At 42.4% G+C, this 24,028-nt stretch overlaps 2 protein-coding genes across 3 annotated transcripts in view; both read right to left on the reverse strand.

The window, feature by feature from the left end:
- SLC12A4 (solute carrier family 12 member 4) overlaps positions 1 to 24,028 on the reverse strand; it is a 1,264,335-nt gene that overhangs the window by 1,115,489 nt on the left and 124,818 nt on the right. The gene's annotated exons all lie outside the window — the stretch shown is intronic.
- NUTF2 (nuclear transport factor 2) overlaps positions 1 to 24,028 on the reverse strand; it is a 63,312-nt gene that overhangs the window by 34,577 nt on the left and 4,707 nt on the right. The window contains exons 2-4 of the mRNA XM_075188830.1: positions 18,436 to 18,555; positions 5,923 to 5,994; positions 3,924 to 4,022 (exon numbers count right to left, since the gene is read on the reverse strand). Of these exons, the coding sequence (XP_075044931.1) occupies positions 3,924 to 4,022; positions 5,923 to 5,994; positions 18,436 to 18,534 (270 nt within the window). The 5' untranslated portion in view covers positions 18,535 to 18,555. The remainder of the gene's footprint in view (positions 1 to 3,923; positions 4,023 to 5,922; positions 5,995 to 18,435; positions 18,556 to 24,028) is intronic.

Here is a 24,028-nt window from a genome sequence, read left to right on the forward strand (position 1 = left end):
AAGGTGGAAGTAGCAGGATTTTGAGAGGGACAGAATGCGAGGTTTGGAGGAGAGGGAGGAATCAAGGATGACCCCTAGGCATCGGACTTGAGGCACAGAAACGAGTGTAGTGTTATTAACGGACATAGAGAGGAGGGGGGTGGGGAGGTGGGAGAGTCCTAGAAAGGGGGGGGAGGAAGACTATAAGTTCTGTATTGGAAACATTGAGTTTAAGGAAGCATTGGGACATCCAAGATGAGATGGCCGAGAGACAGCAGGAGACATGAGACATAAGGGAAGAGGAGAGGTCAGGGTATGAAACATAGATTTGGGTATCATCAGCATGGAGGTGGTACTGGAGGCCAAAGGAGTAGATGAGGACACCAAGGGAGGAGGTGTAGAGGGAGAAAAGCAGGGGGCCAAGAATGGAACCTTGAGGAACGCCAACAGATAAGGGAAGATGTAGAGTCATGTGTAGAGACTGAGAAGGAGTGGTTGGTGAGAAGAGGAAAACCAGGAGAGGACAGTGTTACAGAGGCCTATATATTTTAAAGTTTGCAAAAGGAGTACGTGGTCAACGATATCGAAAGCAGCAGAGAGGTCAAGAAGGATAAGAAGGGAGTAGTGTCTTTTGGATTTAGCGAGGAGGAAGTCTTTAGTGACCTTAGTGAGGGCAGTTTCAGTGGAGGGGGCGAAAACTGGACTGGAGCGGGTCAAGGAGTGAGTGAGAAGAGTGGGAGACAAGAGCATGTTTAAAAGAGGAGGGGAAGATTCCAGAGGAGAAGGGATAGGTTAAGGAGTTGGGCAAGGTGGGAGCAAGCTTCAAGAGAGAGGGAGTGGAGGAGGTAGGAAGGGATTGGGTCCTGTGGGCAAGTAGAGGGGGATACCAGAATGAAGGAAGAGAAAAAGGGTAAGCTAGCAAGAGGGGAGGGGAGAGGGTGGGGCAAGAAGGGACTGCTGGGGGATGTCATGACGTAAAGACTCAATCTTGGAGGTGAAGTGGGTAGCAAAGTCGACAGCAGAGAGTGTGGGGGGGGGGGGAGAAGAGGAGGGAGTTGAAGGTGGCAAAAAGCCGTCGGGGTTGGAGGATTGGGAAGAAATGAGAGCTTTAAAGAAGGATTGTTTAGAGAGCGATAGGGCCGAACTGTATGAGGCAAGTATTAACTGGAAGTGGAGAAAGTCAGCATGAGTACGTGACTTTCTCCAGAGCCGTTCTGCTCTGCGAGAGCATTTTTGAAGATAGTGGGTAAGTTTTGAGGGCCACGGTTGCGGCGGGGACCGACGAAACTTGATGGCGACAGAGTCAAGTGCAGTGGTAAGATTGCAATTGTAAAAGGAGACAGCCTCATCGGGGCAAGAAAGAGAGTGGTAACGGGGCAGAGGAGCGAGCCCGGACAGGAGAAATTGGTAGGATCAACTATGTCAAGATTACGCCTGGCGAGAGTAACCTTGGGGGATGGGGACGGTGAGAGGGGTGGAGAGATGCTAAAAGAGAGGAGATGGTGGTCTGAGAGAGGAAAAGGTGAATTAATGAGGTCAGAGACAGCACTGAGGTGTGAAAAAAACAGATCAAGGGAGTGGCCACTGGGAGGGATAGCAGGTCCATTGAGAGAGAACAAGGGAGGAGGAGAGGGAGAGAAGTTTGGAGGCGGCAGGGTCTGAGAGATTGTCTATAGGAATATTAAAGTCCCCCACGATGAGGGAGGGAAGGTCAGAGGAGAGAAAGTGAGGGAGCCAGGTGGCAAAGTGATCAAGAAATTGGGATACAGGACCGGGAGGACGGTAGATAACAGCAACACGGAGGTGGACTGGGTGCAATAGGCGGATAGAGTGAACCTCAAACAAGGAAAAAGAGAGGGAGGGTTTAGGGGGAAGGACCCAAAAACAGCAGCAGAAGGACAGAAGTATGCCAACGCCACCACCTTGCTGGTCCCCAGGTCTGGGTGTGTGGGAGAAGGACAAGCCCCCGAAAGAGAGAGCAGCAGGAGAGGTAATGTCCTCAGGGGTAGTCAGGTTTCAGTGATGGCAAGCAGGTTGAAGGATCTAGAGATCGAGATCCTGGATAGAGATCAATTTGTTACAAACTGACCTTGCATTCCAGAGACCACAGGATAGAGGAAGAGAGGGAAGGGAGAGATGTGGATGAGATATTTGGGGTTGCTCGACTGCAAGGGTGAGTAGGATATGGAGCGAGGGGCAGGACAGGGAGAGAGGGTTGAAATTGGACGAGAAGCAGAAATAAGAGGGGATTTGTCAGCAGTCAGGAGACGAGGGGCAGGGGAGCAATAGGTGGGGAAGGAGTGGAGATGGGGCAGATAAGGGGGTTTATGAATGGGAGAGGCAGAAGGTAGGAGTGACGTGATGGAATTAAGTACCTGGGGGAAAAGAGAGGGAGGTGGTAGGTTGGAGCAGATAGATGCTGTAAGAAGAGCAGCACCATCCTCTGTGGATCCTATTTCTATCCCCTGCTCCCCACTATACCCCCATCCATCTTCTTTTCCTTTACTCAAGCATCTGCAAATGAAGTCCGCACCTTTCTATTCTCCTTGCAGTCCTCCACCTGCTAACCTGACCTTATCCCCTCTTACCCCTTCTGCTCTATGTGCGTGGTCCCCCTCCCTTTGGGATGTAAGTTATGACAAGCATGGCCCTTTTTACTCAGGTTCTCCTACTATTCCATCACCCTCTGTACCTTTTGGTCTGCTACCCTAGACTTGTTTTGTTAATCTCAGGCTTACTTAACATTGGACATTATCATCACTCTCACTCATTGTCGCGTTAATAATCTGATCTGTGTCATTTTTTTATTTGATTATTTTTAAATCCGTATGTGTGGTAATTTTATTATTTTGTTTTTCATGTATTATGTAATGTGTTATGGATCACTGCTATCGGTTCATTGGGCACTGCTCTATATGTCGATGTACGATGCTGCTGACCTTTTGTGACACCTTAAATGAAATATAACAATTTTCACTAAAAGAAATATAAGAGCTTAAAGCTACACTAAACCTAGGAACATATTTTATTAAGTTTCTGCTTCTCCTTTCTCTCAGTCCCTAGGTGGAAACTGGAGTGTGGGGAGGGCCATCAACAAAACTGATATCAAGAGATGAAGCTATGTAGCAGCCCCCAAGGTTCTAACTAAGGATCATGCTAGAAATATAGTTTTCTAGGTAACAATGCAGCTTAAAATGAAAAACATTTTTTTAAAAAAAATACATAGAGTGCTTGTGCAACAAAACTCTATTTCTGGTAAAATCTTCAATTCTTTCTGGTACAAACAGCACCAGTCTGTTCAGTGCTGGCCAGGAAAAGGACTCTAGAGCAGCTCCAAAAAAAGTCAGGGGTCATTTAGCTATCATCAACATCAAAAACTCAGGTGTTTGAATACAGGCCACCTAAAAGGTCTCTGCTTTCTGTACTGATCATGTGGGTGTTCTCCCATGGTGTGTGTACGGTTCTATTAATGAAGAAGCTGCATTGTCAACTTAAATACACAATGTAATACCTGTGTATGTCTTTTTGGCACACCACTATATTATGTTTTGCATGCTCTTTAGATGTTTTTTGTGTATGGCATAGCTCCAACAACTATTTTTAATATTATCTGAGGAGTATAGTAACAATACTTGGTCTATTTAGGTAAGGCCCCCCCACCCCCCCATAACTCTTATTCTATGCAGCACTATAAACGTGACAAAGCACATTTTAGCCTCTAACTTTTAGAACTTACTCCAATATCTTAGGCCTGGCATTAATTTGCTGTGTAGCATATCACATCAATCCAAATATCTAAGGTAAGACAGAATCATTGAAAAACAACCAACTACTAATTGTTTAATAATCAAACCATGCATAAAGGGTAATTAGTTATTTCACTTGCAATGCATGCAACTCAATGTCACAATTTTACAGTAGAGTCGTGGAAGTTAAAGTGTAACCTTAAGCTGACCTACGACCATACTGACTATACAGTTGTCAGGTGTTGGCTGATGGTCTTGAGAAGTGATGCTATGTTGTATCTTCTGAAAGGGAAGACTCTGAAAGACAAATCAAAGTTATGAGAGTAAAAGTTTCCTTTTTTTGCAAGAAAAAAATCCAATCCAAAACAACAACAAAAAAACAAACATTGAATTGGGAGACAGAGCTCAAACAGAGTACTGGACAATAACCCCTTCCTGGTCAGTGAGGAGGATGGGTTTTCAATAATAGTCACTGAAGTACTCCAGGATGGATTAAGGGGGAGCAAAATGTAGATTATTGAAGTGATGTTGGCACCCAAGGATCTTTGATGTAATGGAGCCATTGTCTCAGGATGAGAAAAGGGGAGTCTGTCACCCACGTATTCCTGTCTTTTTGCGGGGGAAGTGTGGAGGGAGGTGGAAAGAGTTCATTGAACTTTTAGAACTTTCTGAAACATGCTTTGTAATTCCAAGGGTGGCCTTCGCTGTTTTATTAAAGACTTGGAAAACTACAAAATAACGTAACAGTCCTGCCTTTTTGGAACAATTAAAAAGGCAACAATTTTAATAATATTGCAGGATTAGTAGTAGTAGTAGTAGATCTTGCTACACTGTAGATCCTACAATCCACAGGTTTTTTTTTTTATAGGATATTACATAGTTTTTCTTGCAACTGTCTTATTGTTTTAAGAGATCTGTGGTAAATCGATAACCTAAACATGTACTGGTCCTATATAAGAGAAGCAAAATTTGTTTTGTATCCTATGCCTGCAAAGATTACATTTAGCAAATGCAATCACTTGCAGACATACAAATCAAAGTTAAAATTTGTTGTTATGTGGACACGTTTTTAAAAAGAACCCCCTCTTAGCTGATTGAATAATTTCTCACACACAACAAGTTTTTCTGCAAATAAGTGTTCTCCCATGGTTTATAGATCAATAACTCTGGCCCTGGATACAAATGGTTGTTGTGCAGCTGTCATAGCTAGTCTTGAGATTTGTGGCAAAGGAGAAAAGGAATACTGAAGAGAAGTCTCAATAGGTTTGTTCGTAGAGTGCCAAAATTAAGCTGCACATCTGTCGAGACCAGAGTGAATCTACAGAGTGTAATCTAAGAGGTTTATCTCACGCTATAGCTATATTCCTCTGGTACTGGGAATTTATGATAAAACATGACACCAGTCAGGTTGTTTCCATTTGTAATTTAAAACGTCCATGAAAGTTGTAAACATCAGAAAAGTTCTGGATTGGAGGATGCATGGCTTACATAATTTGTTGACACTCCAATTTGAAAGAAAAAGTTAAGAAAAAAAAATGCATTGCCGATCGAATTGAATGGGAAAATTTATAAGCAATGTTTACATGCTGTCCACTGATTGGCTAAACTTATGTACCTTCCTATGGATCTGATCTTCAGTAGTAAGGCATTAGTGGAAAAATAGTGTAATACTATTGTGAAACTGTTCACGTTGACGGCAGGATTTGGAAGCTCCACAAAAGATTTTAATTTTTTGAGTTCCAAAATGTGTTTCTATTGGTTTTGTGCACCTATTAAAATAGATCGAAAAATAATGGAAAATCTCACCCATCTCACTGTTTTTCAGGCAATATTGAGTGCATAAAAAAACAGTATGTTTTTCAAGACTTTCATGGCTATTTTGCAATTTATTCTTAGCTAAATTCCAAACTGCTCTACACTTAAATAATTTCTGCAACTGAGATAGATTTACTTATTTTTTTGGGTGGCTTGAAGTGGAGACTTAGTGTTGTTGAGTTGCCTTTACCAGATTACAGGAAATTAAATTTGTTATGTAGATCGCTTAAGGAGGGGAGGGGATTTGATCTAATCAGAAGAAAGAAAAGGCTATCAATTGCTCATGAATCTAAATGAAAACATCAATGAGCATTTGCTTTTATGAATATATGCTCTTTTTACAATTGCAAAGTAAAGCTGTCTGAATGAACAGAACACTTACTGATAATTTCTCAATAATAGCATCTTTGCCTTGATATTGCTGTCCTTCCCATGTTAGACATGAAACATCAGTCTGAAAAAAGTTATGAAAATAAATAAATAAGAGGAGACAAGTTAGTGACTAAGCAAGAATTTTAATAAGCATATCGCTAAACATTTCCATATGACAAAGTCAATAGCAAAATGAAAATCTATGGTACCATGTGACTGGATCACGTATAAATAACTTATGGCGTAAATTAATTTAAAAGAAAAAGCGCAGGGTGCTTATTTATAGAATTGCACAAGCACTTATTTTTGATATTGTGTATATTTTGGTAAGGGAAATCTTTAATTTCTGAAACCAGGGTGAGAAAATTCTGCTTTTTTTGTTTTAATCTTTCTAGAGGAAATGCCTTCTCTCTGATGTATATATCAGATACAATAAGCCTTTGTTTAGAAAGCCTTTTGTATATCTTGGTGTAAGAAAATGTCTTGTTTGGGGTTTGCAACTTTTCTTGGGGAATTCTGTTCTTTGAAGAAAATGCGTATTCTGCAACTGTTGGAATGACGGACTCATGCTAATTAGACCTTTTGATGCGTGAGGGTCATAGGAAGATTTAATTAAACTTGCTGTCAGATGTCCACTGTGTCCAAATTAAGATGCAGGATATCACAGCAAGGTTTTAAGATATCACAGATAAGCGTAAATATTGTTAGCTTTGCAATGCATGTAAATCTATGTTTTGGTAAACAGGTTACATCCCGATTCTAAAAATAGCCTGTAAGGCTGTGTCGAAAATAGTATAAAAAGGAGCCCTTGTAAACGGAAATGTATCATTCTGATATTCCATCTGACCTGACCACCGACACCATTAATCAGTGGAAATGTCCTGGTCAGTACACTTGAGCAATAAACATCACTCTGCTTCAAGACCCTGCTGGACAACTTCTTCAATACTGCTGTAATACTGTGACCTACAGATTAGACCCTAAATCTAATCCGTCCTCCGGCTGTTTTTGAGATTTGGACCCAGCTCTGCAGTACCACCGCTCTGCCGCTACCAAGCGGCTCTGGCCGATGTGATATGCTAAGGTGGATCCATCTAGAGCACCCTGATCCATAGTAAGCGGTCACCGGTACCAGCCAAAGTGTACCAGATCGGGAGTACACTAGCAGCGACAGTTACCCAGAAGGAACGTGGTTCTGGGTGCCATAAGAGTCCAGTGGTGACAGCATGCTCCTCCTACTGCGGCAGGAGGGGCGAATTTGGAATAACTAAAGGGGACGGTGGCAAAATAAGCCAAGCCGGTTCCCAGCAACAACAGACAGGGTGGAATAGGCGGAACATACCGACACATACAATTTAATTATACCTACATACATTCTATTTCCTTCATGTTCCAAGACAGCAGAGATTTTGACATATTGCCCCACCCCACCCTCCCCAGAATTACACATAGAAGAAAAAAAAAAACATGTCCCATCAACATTTCATTAATGTATTTGTGAAGACACGTGGATCCCAAATCACTCAGACACGGTATTAGAGGAAAAATAGAAGGATGATTTATTCTGCAGAACAGAATTAAATTCAGCACGGCCCCCTTAACATCAGGTCCAACAAGTGAGGAAATCAGTCCCAATAAATGCAGGGAAATATGTACAGCACGGCCCCCTAACAAGTGAGGAACTTAGTCCAAATAAATCCAGTGGGATATGTTCCATAGCGAATCTCTGGCAGAGCATAACCTCTTGGCCAAAATCAGTCACATCCCTGTCCAGCTCCCAGGGTAGCCTCTTTTATCACCTCCTAATCCCACCTTGAGAACTGCCCAGGGGAGTTGCAAAAGGTCTCGATTGGGGGGCTTCTCACACTATCCAGCTCCCTCCCGTATCTCCCCAGGTGTCCTCCCTCAGGTGACCTCTGCTGGGTACGGCTCCTGGCTGACTGTAAAGCTCACTAGTGGACAATAGGGAGCAAACAGAAGGAACAATGGTACCTTATTCACTCAACTCCTGAGGTGGAATTTAAGCCCTGAAGTTCTTTTCCATGGAGATGTTACATTTTTATACAATAACCTTATATTGAGACAGTGCTGTCGAAGTCAAATAATTGGATGAACAATAGTATATTGGTTAATATTGTTTTGCCGTGCGATTGTGATCCGTACGCCATGTAACACGTGGCATGGTGCGATCGTACGGTAAAATGCGCACACACACTAAAACATTTAGTTTCACATATATATTTATAGATTCCATTCCAATGTGATTTATATCACATATATATTGTATTATATTATTATATATATATAATGTGACAGTATTTGGTTTATTATTATTTTATATATTATGATTATATGCACACTTTAGTGTTATTTAAGGTTCAGGTCACAATAAATGTGTCATGTCTGATATCATACTAATCCCCTTTACATTTTGTGACTGTCTGGTTCACTCTGCGAAGGGATCGCAGAGTGCATACGCAAGATATTAATGTTAAGGAATTATGGATTATTAGGATTAGTAATCTTGGCGGGAAGATCAGAGCTCATCCCCTGGAGAGATGACCCCCTCCTTTGGATTCCTTAGATTGAATCAGCCTATGACCTGTTTACCCTGGAACCACCCTTGTCGGGACCTATAGAAGCAAGCTACGTCATCTCTATTGTTCACTGTGTAACACGGACTGCATATATAATCATAGCTGCACCCCCAGCAGCCTCAGACTTCACTGATCACAGTATTCAAGGGTGAATCACTGTCCAGGGGTGCCCGTGGTTAGCGCAGCGAGCGCATGCGATAGCAGCGGTATGTATGTATCTTTTGGTATTGGCTGTACTGTATCATAATATAATAATGTATTGAATTGTTGACTATTTATATCTGCTAAAATAAATCACTTTGTGCGTTAGAAACACAATACAATCGCCTATGCAATGCTTATTTGAAAACTATAGAATTACTTTAATAGTGCCCTGATTACAAACCAAATCTAAGCCACACCTCATAACAATGGACATTTGAGACAAATGGTAATTACCTTAGCTAACACAAGCAAAATTACTTCTGCTGTCCTGTTATTTTGACACAATATGGCAATATTCTTTTTATTTCTAGTACATACAGGTAATAGCAAGGGCAAAATGTACCTAATAACTTGAAATAATAATACACATAATACACAGATGCTCTGGTGTATATACGGAGAGTGGGCCAAGGAATAAAAAGTACATTAAACTGTGAGAAACGGGTGATGAATAAAAAGTTCTCAGTCCAGTAGCACTCCATTCCCTTACAGTATTGTAATGAACTAACAAAGGGAAGAGTAAAAAGTGTTCAATACAATTTAAAATTAATGGCAGGTGTACAACCATGGAACGAAGATTTGTTTCCTTGATCTCATTGGCAGCAGATGCCAATGAGTTAATCCTCCTTTCCACCAACATGAAAAGAAAACACCTCTGAAAAGTGCATAAGTCCACCTGTCTTGTCTCTTCCTGCATGTGCCTTCTGACTTTTCCCCAAACTGTGAAAATCTCAGAACAAATAAATATGAATATAATAGAACATTTGAGGAATGGGAAAGTATGCTGCCATGGAGGATATTAATGAAAGAAAATGTATTTGTTTCCTTTCCTTCCTCTATGTCAGCGTATACAAAGGGCTAATGCAGTTCATGCACTAGGTAGGCGCTTACAGAATATAGCCCAAAACTATATTTTAATTAATTTCACTCTACAATCACTAAACACTTCTACTAAACCTCACATCTGGTAATGTTTGGAGAAAACATGCAAAGAGTATTCTCCTGTAGAATGGAATAGCTCTGGAGAAAGTCATGTACTCATACTGCCTTCCTTCACTTCAAGTTTATTCTCTCCTCTTACAGTTCTGTCCGGATTCTCTAAACAGTCCTACTTAAAGGCTCTCACTCCCTGCTCTTTGCTCTCGTTTTTGCAACCCACTTCACCTACATCTTGAAATCTTCTCCCATTAGTCTCTTCTCGCTCCACCCTAGCCTGTCTCCCCCCCACTCCCTTCCTCCTATATGGACAATATCTCCACCCCGTTCCCAGTCAAATCCACTCGTTAGCCCACCATCCTTCTACAGATAAAGTCTGCACCTTTCTATTCTGCTCAGCCACCTCCCCTCCATCCCCTCACAGTTCCTTCAGTCTCTCGAGGCCTGCACCCACCTGGCTCACTTCCTCATCCTATCCCTCTACTGTATCTTCCCCTTCAAATATGCTGCAATTTCCCCAACACTCAAAAAAAAGTTACTTGCCCCTGTCTCCCACTCTCTAATAACTATCTCCCTCCTTCCCTTTGCTTGTAGACTTCTTGAACAGGTTTTCTACAACCACCTATAAAACAACTTGGCTCGTGTGCATAATTGAGATCTATAAATAATCAAAATAGAATGTGTCACAACCAGTCATAGGTGTGCCAATCCCTAAAATCCCTAAAAGACTATAGTAGTAAATAAAGAATGTAGGAAGGTGCGCCACATAATATATAATAAAGCGGTAATGGCAGGATACTTGTATGAATTCTGAAATAATCACAAAAAAGAGAATTTTTACTTACTGTAAAATCTATTTCTCTTTCTCCACTGGGGGACACTGCCAGACATTGGGGTATAGTAGTGGGATTGGGAGTTTAGGCACTAAAAACTCTTTGATTTTTACTCCCCTCCTCTGCTATGCCCCTCCTCTCCTAGATACCTCAGTTTTGACTAACCAAGTGTACTATAAGGAGCTGCCCAAAGGGCAGAAGAATGTAAATCAAAAACATTCATAATCAGATCGTCTACAGAGCAAGGGAGGGAGCGCAGTGTCCCCCAGTGGAGAAAGAGAAATAGATTTTACGGTAAGTAAAAATCCTATTTTCTCTCTCCTACCACTGGGGGACACTACCAGACATTGGGGACATACCAAAGCAGCCTCATGGGAGGGAATGCTCTGGAGCGGCTGCATGTAATACTTTCCTGCCAAAGCTCGCATCAGAAGACGCGAAAGCCTGCAATCTGTAAAACTTTACAAAAGTATGAACAGACGTCCAAGTGGCCGCTTTGCACAGTTGTTCAGCCGAAGCCCCATGGCGTGCCGCCCAGGATGCACCAACAGCCCTGGTCGAGTGAGCCCTAAGCGTCTGAGGAACTGGCCGAGAAGCTCGGACATAAGCCAGACTAATAGTGGAAGTGATCCACCGAGCAATAGACTGTTTAGACGCCGGGCAACCATGCTTCTTGGCGTTGTATAAAACAAACAGATCCTTTGTTTTACGAGTAGAGGCTGTGCGGTCCACATAGCACCGGAGAGCCCTAACCACATCCAGTAGATGAAGATCGTAATCAACAGTCAGTTGAAGACGACAAATCCGGACGAAATGCCGGAACCACAATCTCCTGGTTGAGATGGAACCTAGACACTACCTTTGGAACAAAGGAAGGTTTAGTACGTAACACCGCTCTATCTTCATTAAACACCAAAAATGGAGAACTACAACAGAGTGCTGCCAATTCCGACACCCTCCTAGCTGAAGATATAGCTAGAAGAAAAACCGTCTTCCAAGACAGATGGTGCAATTCTGCGGTATGAAGGGGCTCGAATGGAGGAAGACAAAGAGCCCTCAACACTAAATTCAAGTCCCAAGGTTCTACCGGATGAGAAAATGGGGGTTGAATACGAAGGACTCCTTGTAAAAAGGTCTGAACCTCACTCAGAAGTGCCAATTTTCGCTGAAAATAAATTGACAGTGCAGACACCTGAACTTTAAGGGAACCCAGTCTGAGTCCCTTATCCAGGCCCTCCTGCAAAAAAGCCAACAGTCTAGGCAGGCCTAACCTGGAAGTATGATAACCCTTGGATTCACACCAAAGGATATAAACCTTGCAGATCCTATGATAAATAGCCGCAGAAGATGACTTTCTTGCCCTAATCATGGTGGCAATAACTCGCGATGAAAAATCCTTAGCCTTAAGAACTAAGGATTCAGCAGCCACACCGTCAAAGCCAGCCGATCTAAATCGAGATAATGAAGAGGGCCCTGAACTAGCAGGTCTGCACGCATGGGCAGACGAAATGGCTGATCTGCTGACATTCCCAGAATGTCTGAGAACCACGCCCTGCGAGGCAAATGAGGGGCTACCAATATTGCCTGAACGCGTTCTCTTTTTAGCTTTTTCAGAACGCGAGACAGCATCGGAAAAGGTGGGAACAGATACACCAGCCTGAAGCGCCACGGAATCGCCATGGCGTCTGCTGCGTATGCTCGAGGGTCCCAGGACTTTGCACAATACAGAGGGACCTGACAATTCAGTCTGGAAGCCATGAGGTCTATTTCTGGTAGACCCCATTTCTGAACTAGAAGAGCGAATACCTCTTTGCACAGGGACCACTCCCCTGGATGAACTTTCTCCCCGCTTAAGAAATCGGCTTCCCAGTTGTCCACTCACGGGATATATACCGCCGTTATCTGGGGAACGTGATGTTCCGCCCAGATTAGAATCTTGGCAGCCTCTTGCATGACTGCCTTGCTGCGAGTACCTCCTTGATGATTCAAGTAAGCCACAGCCGTGGCATTGTCTGACTGTATCTGCAGGTGTTTTCCTTCCAGAAACCACTGAGCTTTTAACAGAGTCTTGAGCACAGCTGTCAACTCCAATATGTTTATGGGAAGAGCTGACTCCTGGGGAGACCAGAGTCCCTGAAACCTTAACGGTCCCGTGACTCCTCCCCAACCCGAAAGACTTGCATCCGTGATCACTAGGGTCCAGGGGCCCGATTTGAGGGTCTGACCTTTGCTTAGCTTGCTCGTGGAGAGCCACCACGTTAATGACAGTCGAGTTAAAGGAGACAGTCGAATGAACTGTCTGTCCAACCGTTCCTGTGACCCCGACCATTTCCGGAGAATTTCCAACTGAAGAGACCGGGAATGAAATTGGGCAAACGGAACTGCCTCGTACACAGACACCATAGTTCCTAGAAGTTTCATGCAAGAGAGCATGGACACTCGAGGACGATCCAATAATACTCTGGTTCTCCGCTGGAGGGCAATGATCTTTTCCTGAGGTAGGAACACCCTCTGAGCCATTGTGTCGAACACCAATCCCAGAATGCGCATGCGCTGAGCTGGGATGAGAGACGATTTTGGCACATTCAGAATCCACCCATGGTCCTCCAAGAACTCCATTGTGGTCTGAACCTGGCGACATAAAATTTCTGCAGACCTCGCCTTTAAAAGAAGGTCGTCTAGATATGGAATTATCGTGACTCCCCTTCTTCTCAGAGCACCTGCCATAACTTTTGTGAACACTCGAGGAGCAGAGGCCAGACCAAACGGAAGGGCTCTGAATTGAAAATGATCGGAACTCACCGCAAACCTCAGGAACCGATGATGCTGTTCCCATATGGGAACGTGTAAATACGCATCTTTTATATCGATGGAAGCTAGAAACTCTCCCTCTTCCATCCCTGCAATGACTGTCCGAAGAGACTCCATTTTGAATCTCTGGACTACCACTTGCTAGTTCAAGGACCTGAGATTCAGTATAGGGCGAAAAGTTCCGTCCGGCTTCGGAACCAACAAGAGATTGGAGTAGAACCCCTGACCCCTTTCTGGCCCCGGCACCACCACTCCCGCACCCTGAAGCTTCGCCACTGCCTCCAACAGGGCTTGACTTCTGAGGGGACAAGCAGGCACCGGTGAGGAAAGGAACCTTATTGGTGGAAACTGGATTAAGTCTATAACATATCCTTTCGACACCACTCCTCGAATCCAAGCGTCCGACGTGACTGACCACCACTGGCGCTTGAAGAAAAGAAGCCGTGCCCCCACCACGGGTACCCGCGTGGGGGCCAAAGAGTCATGCTGCAGGTTTTTCACTGGGACGCGACGTTCCCCGTCTGGGAGCGCCCCTACCTCTGCCGCCGCCTCCTCTGGAAACCGCCAGCTGACCCCTTGGTGGACCGCCACGGCCCTGCGAGAAGGAACGAAAGGAACGAAACCGAGCTTGACGCAGTTTACGAGAGCCCATAGGAAGAATATTACTCTTCCCTCCTGTGGCTACCTCAATCACTTTCTCAAGCTCCGGGCCAAACATAGTGACTCCATCAAAAGCCAGAATTTCCAAGGACCTCTTAGATTCAGCATCCATCGTCCACGAACGTAACCACAGGAAACGTCGTGACGCCATAAGGCCGCCAATTCTGGCATTGACTGCTACTGCATCCATGGATGCCTGTCCCATATAATCCGCCGTCTCCTGAATGTGCTCAGCGAGAACCAGGAGATCAGGTAGCGGAGCATTACTTTGGATGGCCGAGATCAACTGCTCTGCCCATATCTGCACCGCCTTATTTGCCCATGCCATTGCCATAGTGGGCCTAAACAAGCTACCGGAAGCCACATATGCGGAACGGAGCGCATTGTCACACTTTTTGTCAGTGGAGTCTTTAAGAGATACTCTCGCCTGGGTAGGAATGGCAGAAGAAGTGGACAACCTGATAATGGGTCTGTCCACCTTGGGAGACGCCTCCCATTTAATACAATCCTCTGTTGAAAGAGGGTAAAAACTCTTAAATCTACCCGGCATAATGAACTGTTTTCCTGGGTTTAACCAAGCGTCCGTCACAGTCTGTACCATCTCTGATGACGGTGGGAAAGACATAACCTGAGATTTAGTTCTTTTGAAAATGGAGAAACCTGAGGGAGCCGAGGGTGTAGGGTCAGCAAAACCAAGGCTATGCCTAATACCTAACACCAGGCTTTCAATATTACCCACCGAGGTGGTCATAATACTCAGTGAGTCTTCTTCCTGAGTATCCAAGACTATATTCCCATCCTCATCTGATGGGATATCTGAGCCTGGGCTACGACCCTGGTTTACATCCAGTGAGGCCCTTTTGGCTCTGTGGGAGACTGCAAGTGGGCGATCATCACTATGAGTCAGAGAACTCTGAGGATGTGTCTGCAAATTTTGTCTGGTCACTCGCCCCTGCTACATGTGAAGAGCGCTGCCCTGCAGTGAGAGATACCTGAGACTCTAACTACATTCTGACATATCTCTGCAGCCTGTAACATCACCGTAGTAAACTTCTCCATAGTTGCAGCAAAGGATTTAACCCAAGGCGGCTCTACCATGGCTACCGGTGTTTGAGTTGGGGCGGACGCTCCTGAGATCCGGTCTCACAAGCAGCGCAAAGGGCACCTTTGTCATGCTGTCCTTTTGAAAGTTTTACTTTACACATGGCACAAGTAAAATACAATGCAGACCCTCCAGAGGATCCCCTGTCAGAGGACTCCTGGTTAAACATTACTGGTTAAATACAACATAAACTGATTATGACTAGACAGATAAATGATTATTGTCTAAACAGTTAATGTCAGAATATAGCAATACACAATTTGTAGCCAGATCTATATACCCGGGTACAAATTTGCCCCACAGTAACTTTTAACCTCTCCCGCTAGGTAGAACAATCAACCATGAATGTTTAAAATGTTTTTGTACACAAACAAACACAGGATTTAACGATACCAGTCACAGAAGAGGTAAATGAGAGGAGAGAAGCGACATGCAGCTGCTCGGTGTGAGCTAAAGATGGCGACTCCGCTGTGCAGGATCCTGAGAAGTGCTGGAAACGAAGGTCCTCCTCCAGCTCCGCCTTCATCAAAAAAATGTCTGCTCCTCTCTAAGTTACCGAACAGCTCATCTATAATATGGCTGTCGGTAATCTCTCCACAACACGCTTGTTACAGTGCCCAGGTAGCGTGTGCGTCTCTGCCCTCCTCCTGCAGCGCCGCTCTCTATAATAGAGGGAGCGCTAACGGACCCCGCTGCTCGTTGTCAGGGGAAGTGGGGGTATGGAGGAGGGGGCTTGCCAGCTAGTCCGTCGGCGGGGAGAGATGGATACTGGATCTCCCCGCGCGACCTATCTCTGTGGCCCGCTGAAGAGGTCTACTTCCGTGGGCACTTAAAGCCCTAATGGCGCTATCCACAACTAACAGCTCGTTTCTAGGGGATGAACTACCGGCAAGACTGGTGAAGGAAGACCGGGCATCAGCCACTTCTTACCTTGCGCGGGGATCAGGGTGAAGGAAGCCCAGGACTATTCACCCTCTCTGGGACTTAGGATCGATCCCCGCGAAGCACCCTTAAGAAAAAATAAAATAAAAACGTGAAACACTATCACTAAATAACATATAGGCAGGAGCCTATACTAAACTGGCCTAACTCCTAAGACACTAAAAAAAAAACTGAGGTATCTAGGAGAGGAGGGGCATAGCAGAGGAGGGGGAGTAAAAATCAAAGAGTTTTTAGTGCCTAAACTCCCAATCCCACTACTATACCCCAATGTCTGGCAGTGTCCCCCAGTGGTAGGAGAGAGAAATATACAGATAAAAATGGCAAAACAGATTAAATATAATAGAATGAATTCAAATTTAATCTCACCAGAATACTCCTAAATATTCACCGCCATCTCCCACCCCCTTATTGCAATTAAACATTCCTGATTCAGCCTCATCCTCAATATTCCACTATGTTCTCCCTCCGTTACACAGCCACTTCACAATCCTTACATGCAAACATCTCCATAGCAACCAGGCTCCAATCACCCGACCCTTTGCCCTCACCACAAAACTCGCTCCCACTCTCCAAATCATTAGGAAGCACTGACCATTCAGAGGGTAATCCCTAAAAAAGTCTACACATGTGATGGAGCTACTACCCCTTAGCACATTACACCAACTACAAGACTCCAGGACACCTCCAAACACCACCAATCGTGCTGCTGCATAAAGACAAACTGCTCTTATAAGAGCAACCAGAATATTAAACACCCTGCTCTTTTAAGGGCACCAGAGAAATAAACATAGTTGAGCTATCTACAGAAACCAACCATATTATACACAAGGGCTGTCTGAACTCTCTGAGCTTTAGACAATCAACTTGGCTATAATATTTCATTTTTTCTCTTCCATTTAAGAGAACATATTGTTACAAATTGAAGAATTATTGTCCAGTCCCCATCCCTCCGACCTCATATCACAAAAGAGTATAAACGCCACAAAGATAAGTAATTTCCCCCAATCCTCTCCTTTTCTCTCACTTTTCTCTCTAAATAGCTAAATAATTCGGCTAGACAGAATTGCGCCATGGAAACCCCAAGTACCTTGAAGAAATAGGATCCGGAACTCCTATCCATCCCTGTAGGCAGCAATCTAAAAACACACCATATCACCGCAACAGACAGTCCTTACCATCTACAGCTTTGGGCATAAGGAAGGAAGAAAAATATCTTGATTTACAAGTCTGATACTACTTTCGGAAGGAAAGTAGGATATAGCTCAAAAGTTACCTTACCTTGGAATATATTAAGAAAACATTAAAAAAATAAAAAAAAATAAAAAACCTAAGAAAATCGAACAACAACCTACAAACCTATGGTACCAGAGTATGACAAAATGCAGGTCTTACCTTCTTTGCTGGTTGCATGAACCTTATGACAATTCATCCAACCAATTTCTTGTGTAAGGTAGAAATCTGTACTACAATCATGTTCATTGCAAAACTTTTAGAAAAACCATCTCATAGAAACTCCAGAATGTGATTTGACAAAGGTGCTACATGTTCCTCAAAGTACACCAATCACTGAAAGTTTAGTATAGTATACTTCAGAAATAAACTGATTTCTAGCCTTCAAGAGAGTGGAGATCACCTAGCTCGAAAACCTGTGTTGCCACAGCAGTCTCATTTCAGTAGCTATGCCATCAGTTTCCAGAATTCTGGCTGAAAATGCCATATTTTCCACTAATGTACAATGTTTAGACATCAGGAAGATACCATGGCTGTGTAGCTGTCAACTGAATTCTACAAACCATGGACTCTGTGACCAAAAAAGTAGTACTGCAACTACTTTTACTCAGTCCTCTCTCATCTTTTATAGTACACTGGAAACCATGAGAATTGGAGGAAAGATATCACAGATTGAAATGCCTTCTCAATAAGAGAGCATCTAGTGCTTCTGCCTTGTTGCCCACATCTGGTGACTAAACCCTTGTTACTTTGGTGCTCTCTGCTGTTGCCATGAGGTCTATTTGCAGACATACCCATTTGCTCATAATTTTTTTTGAAAAGTGATTCTTGGAGAGACTACTCTCCTGTGTGTAACATTTGCAGACTGGGAAAAACTGACAAAATATTGCCCAAGCCAGCTATGCAAGTTGCCGATACATCCTACTTAATGCTGTTAGCCCTTTGTAATAACAGTCAAAGTCACTCCATCTTCGTTTGGCTGCTTGTACCACCACAGTGATTGATATATGTTACTACTGCTGTTTTGTCCAAATGAATATGAACATGACATCCTGCAATGGGTTCTTAGAACTGGACACGGATTTTGAAGAGTGTTAACATTTCTTGGACATATGAAATAAGACTAGATTTCAGCAAGTTCAGAGGTGGTACAAAATAAAAAAAAAATCACAGTGCACTGGTTTTAAAATAAAATAGCAGATACTCACATAAATTGCTTTTAATTGTGTCCTGTCACTGTCAAACAGCCGGTAATAATGTTGTACAAAACTACATCCAATGTGCTCCCAAATGCGCTTATCATCCATTCTGAACGCTCACACTGAAACCTGAAACAAAGCACGAGAACCTGAGTAAATAAAATACCAAACTAACCACAATTCTGAAAACATCTGCCAATATTACAAATCAACACCCAATATTATCAAAGATGACCTCAACAACAGAAAGTTATAGTTACTGGTTGAAGGATATGCAGAATTGTAAAGAACATAGGTAAAAAGGTAGGTGCTCACCTTTACACACAAAACATGTGTAGCCAGCAACATATAGTATCGGTAAGTTACCTGCCTCCTGGGGATGGGAGAAAAAAAAAGTAGGGGGAGTGGGCTTTTAATGCATGTTCCTCCACTGAAATAAAATATCAGCCCCTTTCATTCATCAGCGACTTATAATATTCTAGCAAGGTGCTGATGACTAAAAAGAAAATACTAAATTGAGTTTTAAGGATATTATCTGAGGAAACAATAGGGATGACTTGTCTGAAAATAAGATAAGATTAGGGGAAGTGAGAAGATAAGTTTCACGCAGAGCATTTCTTAGTAAAAACCTAGTAAAGACAAAAGTGTGGTCACCAATGTGACTGTTGTCTGCAGTGCATTACAATAACATGAATGAACGGTTTTATTTAGGAGTGTTCCACACAAATAAAATTTATAAACGACAATTAAATTATTAAAACTTTGGTATTCCGACCAATATTAAGGTTTGTACTTGGACACATTTTTAGGATTAAGATAAACAATGCAGCATATGAACTCTATCCAATGTGTATAATTCACAATGGTGTTAAAATTCTATACTATTCCATGAATTCCTAGAAGCTGTTGAATTCTAAAGAGCATAGTTAGGCTAACGTTTCTGTAGCTATGAAAATGGTAATTTGTACTTAAAACAAACACCAAGGTAAATATTGTCCTTTCTTTCAAGATTTGCAAATAACAGTTCCCCCATATGACAAAGGTTCCACCCAATTTTCCTAGCATTTTTTGTGATTGGCTTAATGCTGGAACAAGGAAGACAAAAGGTGGAGACATAATAAAAACAATCACCATAGGAATATTAAAACAGTCAGCTGCTGTCTACCATAATTGTCCTTCACCAATTATATTAAGTGAGCCTCCTTCCTCTTCTGGCTCCAGAGGTTTTGGCTTTCATGCTGCAAGTGTACTCTTCTGGTTACCCGCCAGCTTGGAATAGCTGTGTGCTCTTCTTTAGTATAATGCTTACTGCTGAAAACGGAGTCCGGAGAGCAAGAGCAATGATTGTTGAACTGAGATGGTATAATCAACCTTGTTCTTGGTGTGATGACATTCATTGGACACTACCATGTAATTCCCCATTGCCTTCATACATTTTTAACTGTTTTAGATTTGTGAAAAATTATTAGGTAGTAGGTAGGGCACAGAGCTGATCTAAACGGCAGCCATTTATAATATAATATGGACGGCCTATACCTGCCGTCCATATTTCACCTGTAGCCTCATAAAGGCAGTTATAGATATCCAAGTCTCAGCTTGCTAAATCTAGTTTGGTATGGCTCCCGTATTTATTGCTGGCTGGATCTCACCTAATTTAACTACCTACAAATGTGGCCAAATTGGTTATTGGATGTGAGCCTTGTATGGCCAGTATTACTTTTGTCTACACATGTAGTTTTTCAAACCACCAACCACGAGAGTTCAACAATAGTCCAGTTTGTTTCTGTGGATGTTTAACCGCACCCTGTGTGTTCCCACTCAAGGGACAAAAATGGAGAAAAATCTTTGACTGTTTGATACCTATACTTTGTTTTCAATGCAGGATTTCCTAAGTAATCCACTAGCTGAAGATGTTGCATTTCAAACTTGTCCCTGTCACGAAGATCTCATAGCACGATGTGCTCATTGCAAATATATGAACTATAAAAAGTTTAAGAGAGACATTTGTTCTCTTGTGTTGGTGTCATCATATAGTTTATCTTATGGTAGGGTCCCAAATAGATTTATCTCCAAGATGTCCGCGAGACACTTCACAGCGTAATTGCCAGTAATGTGTGCAACGCAATGTATGTGTGCCACACTACCGACAATTGAATCTAACCCTTCGAGCCAGCATGCTCTGCCACAAAAAAAAAAGTGTAGTCTCACGCTCTGGAAGATAGTTGGACGCAGACTCAAAGCTCCTTCTACTAAAGTGGACATTGCAGCAACCCTCTTGATAATGGAAAACATGAACCAGATGATTAAAGATGAACACAAGTCGATGTCTGGCCCGTTCACAGAAGTCACCAACACCTGAAACCAGGTGAACACACTTGACAACAAACTGAATTCTCAGAACATGAATTTGCTTAACTGAGGAATAACCTTCAGTAATCAGCAGATAAATAAGACAATGCCAAAAATCAGGGCAGGTGCAACAACCTTAGGATTCGTAACATACTCAAGAAAATCAAGGATGTAAGGATTCTCGGAAGATCACACCAAGCCTTTTGCCTCCAGGTGTAGGATTCTACCACCACAATGGATGAGATCCTGCTACTATTACAAGGTGAAAGAGCAAATTCTCTAAGATGCGAGATCACGCACCAAAGTCACTTTTGATGATGCAAACCTTATTTTCCAAGACTTGGCTCCATCGACCCATTTAAAAACAAAGATGAAGGACATAACTCAAACACCATGTGATAACAAAATCAAATACAGGTGAGGTCCCCCCTTCTTTCTTTCAAGTTAAATCCAAAGGCAAAGGGCTGTCTGTTAGATCACCAAATAAAGCTCTCCTTATGCTCAAGAAGCTGACTATCAAGAGTCCACCAACCCTGGCTGATGATTCATCCATAGAGAGAGGCAAAGCCCCTATACCCCAGAGAACACCCTAAATGGGTCTGGCAATAGCCCTTGTCTAAATCCAAAATTTCCTCAAATATTTGAACCTCCACTTATCTTTCTTTACAGTCATGGGTTACCCTACTCTTTTAATAGCCCCTGTCTCTTGTTTCCAAGTTAGGTGCATGGGTTCAGGTAGTTTCTTTTGAACTCTCTATTTTATGAAGGCTATCAATTATATTCTTCTATGAACGCAACAGGATACTATCTCTCCTGTACACCAGTGGTATTATCGCAGTCAATCTGATGTTGTTTCTGTTTACTCTTAGGTCTGACTCCCATGACAGGACTAGGAACTCTAGAGATGGCTATTGGACAAACTGCCCCTTACTGTATACTGTTAGTTAAACTGCTATTTACATTGTTAATACATTGCGCACTGTTTTAGAATACAAAACTTAGACACTTCCTCCATTTCCAATCCTGGGTCCAACCACTAGGCCATTCATGTTAGTGAACCTGGTTCTTATGTCCTTACCATGCTTTCAACCTTCTATCTCACCTGTAAGGCCATCTCCCAGAACCTTTACCGGCCTTGCCTTCCCCTCTCTCTCTAAGCACCATCCCAGCCCGGAACGTCTTCAACACCTCCATATTTTCTGGCACATTGTCAGACCACGGTCCAGCTACAGCTGATAGACCAGAATGGAGGTCTGCTCTATGACAATGCCTCTGTCACCTAAAGGAGATAACTAACCTTAACACCCAATTATACATAATAATAATAATGCACATGTAGATTAGGGATTTTGCAACAAATGCTGCACAATAATTTTTCCAATTTTGTTACGGGGTATCGACAAGGCAGTAGTTTCATCAGAGCCACTGCCTATGCCAAGAAAACAAAAAATTCATGATGTAGCTGAATAGATGAAAATCCTAGAAAAACTACACAAAAACTCTGGGCTAGACAAAGATTATGACAAGCCGATTTCAGCAAGGGGAGAATTCAATTTATTAACCATTGGCCCAAGATGAAAACTCCTTCAAATGGATGAACCAGTCCTTTTACGAAAAAGGGGGATACATCTGACAGATTATTGGCCTCTAGATTGTGAAATAAATTAACTCGGAGACCTTTCAGGTCTGCCAGTGGCAATGTAAAGACCCTAAACAAATTCCATATTAAGTTTTCTGATATTGCTCACACTACAAATTTACCCCCTCCAGTCAACACAATACTTCCTGGCCCAATGGAATTTACCTAAGATCACAACAGGCTCATTAGAGATGCTGAGGGTCAAGTTCAAAGAGAAAGAGGTGTCAGAGATTGCCAAAATTTTAAATCAAATAAATCATCCGGCCTACATGGTGTCAGTCTCCTAAAACGAAATATTTAATGCTGTTTAATGCTGTCTTTTCCCCTCACCTGACCCCCCTGTTCAAACAGTATCCTAAAAAGGTAATCCCTTTTCAAAAGCAGCACTTGATGCTCACATAATTGTTATCCCAAAAGAGGCCAACACAAGCGCATTCAGTTAACGATACAGCATTTGACATAATCAGCTGGCCATTTATGCTAAAATATCCTTTGTTTTCATGTCTATTTATTTTGTCTGCCTTGTATTATTACTGTTTTATGTATGTCTTGTGTTCCTTACTGTACGGCGCTGTAGAACACTGTAGTAATAATGACAAATAATAATGCTAAACTATCCCTAAGCATAGAATTAACTGTGAAATGGACTTAACCTGACTGTTGACCATAAATCCTCATCTAGGCATATATTTAAGAATGTTGATGTCTTCGAGCTCAACCCATATCTAAGAACATTGTTAAAAAATCAACTATAGTTGCAGATCTTTAACTCCCTCTTGGAATGTACTCGGATAAGAAAATTTTACCTATATTCCTTCTGTTATTGTTATGCGTTTCTTATTTTTCTTATAGGAAGTCTTTACATTTAGTAATCTTGGCTCTTGGATAACATGTATGACCTGTACTGTTGTGCTTTATACAAATCTGCTGTTATAAATAAAAAAAAAAAAAAAATCAACTATAGCTAGTACTTGCGCCAAACATCCTCTAGAGCAGGGGTGTCCAACCTTTTAGCTTCCCTGGGCCACATTGGTAGACGACGAGTTGGTTTGGGCACTAGATACACTAACAATAACGATAGCTGATCATCCAAAAAACCATGGAAAACATAGTTAACACACACACATATATATATATATATATATATATATATATATATATATATATATATATATATTAGATATCACTTTTTTTTCCAAATCCCCCTATACTTACTTACCTTTCAATCGCCCTGTTCAAAAAATCCTCTCTAGTTATTATACTATAATCACTTTTTGTATTGTTTCACTGCAATATCATTTAAGCCGGGCATTGTTTATCAGGGTGCCCTGACCAGGCCTGCGGTACCTGACATATACACCACTGTGACCCCAAATTGTGACCTGTTTTGATAATTACACCACTATGTTAGTTAAGGGATAACAACTTATAATGGGCCAAAGAGAAAAATATATAATGCCCCATTAGTAATACAAGTAGAAGTATGTAGCAGGGAGATAAGGTCCATGATGCTCCAGGACCAGGTGACTTTTATTCAATTGACCGCGTCCCTTGAAATAATAAAAAAAATCCCCCTTAACTTACCTTTTAATCGGCTTGTTCTCCTGTCCTCTT

The sequence above is a fragment of the Mixophyes fleayi genome, chromosome 10 (assembly GCF_038048845.1).
Source record: "Mixophyes fleayi isolate aMixFle1 chromosome 10, aMixFle1.hap1, whole genome shotgun sequence".
Lineage (NCBI taxonomy): Eukaryota > Metazoa > Chordata > Amphibia > Anura > Limnodynastidae > Mixophyes > Mixophyes fleayi.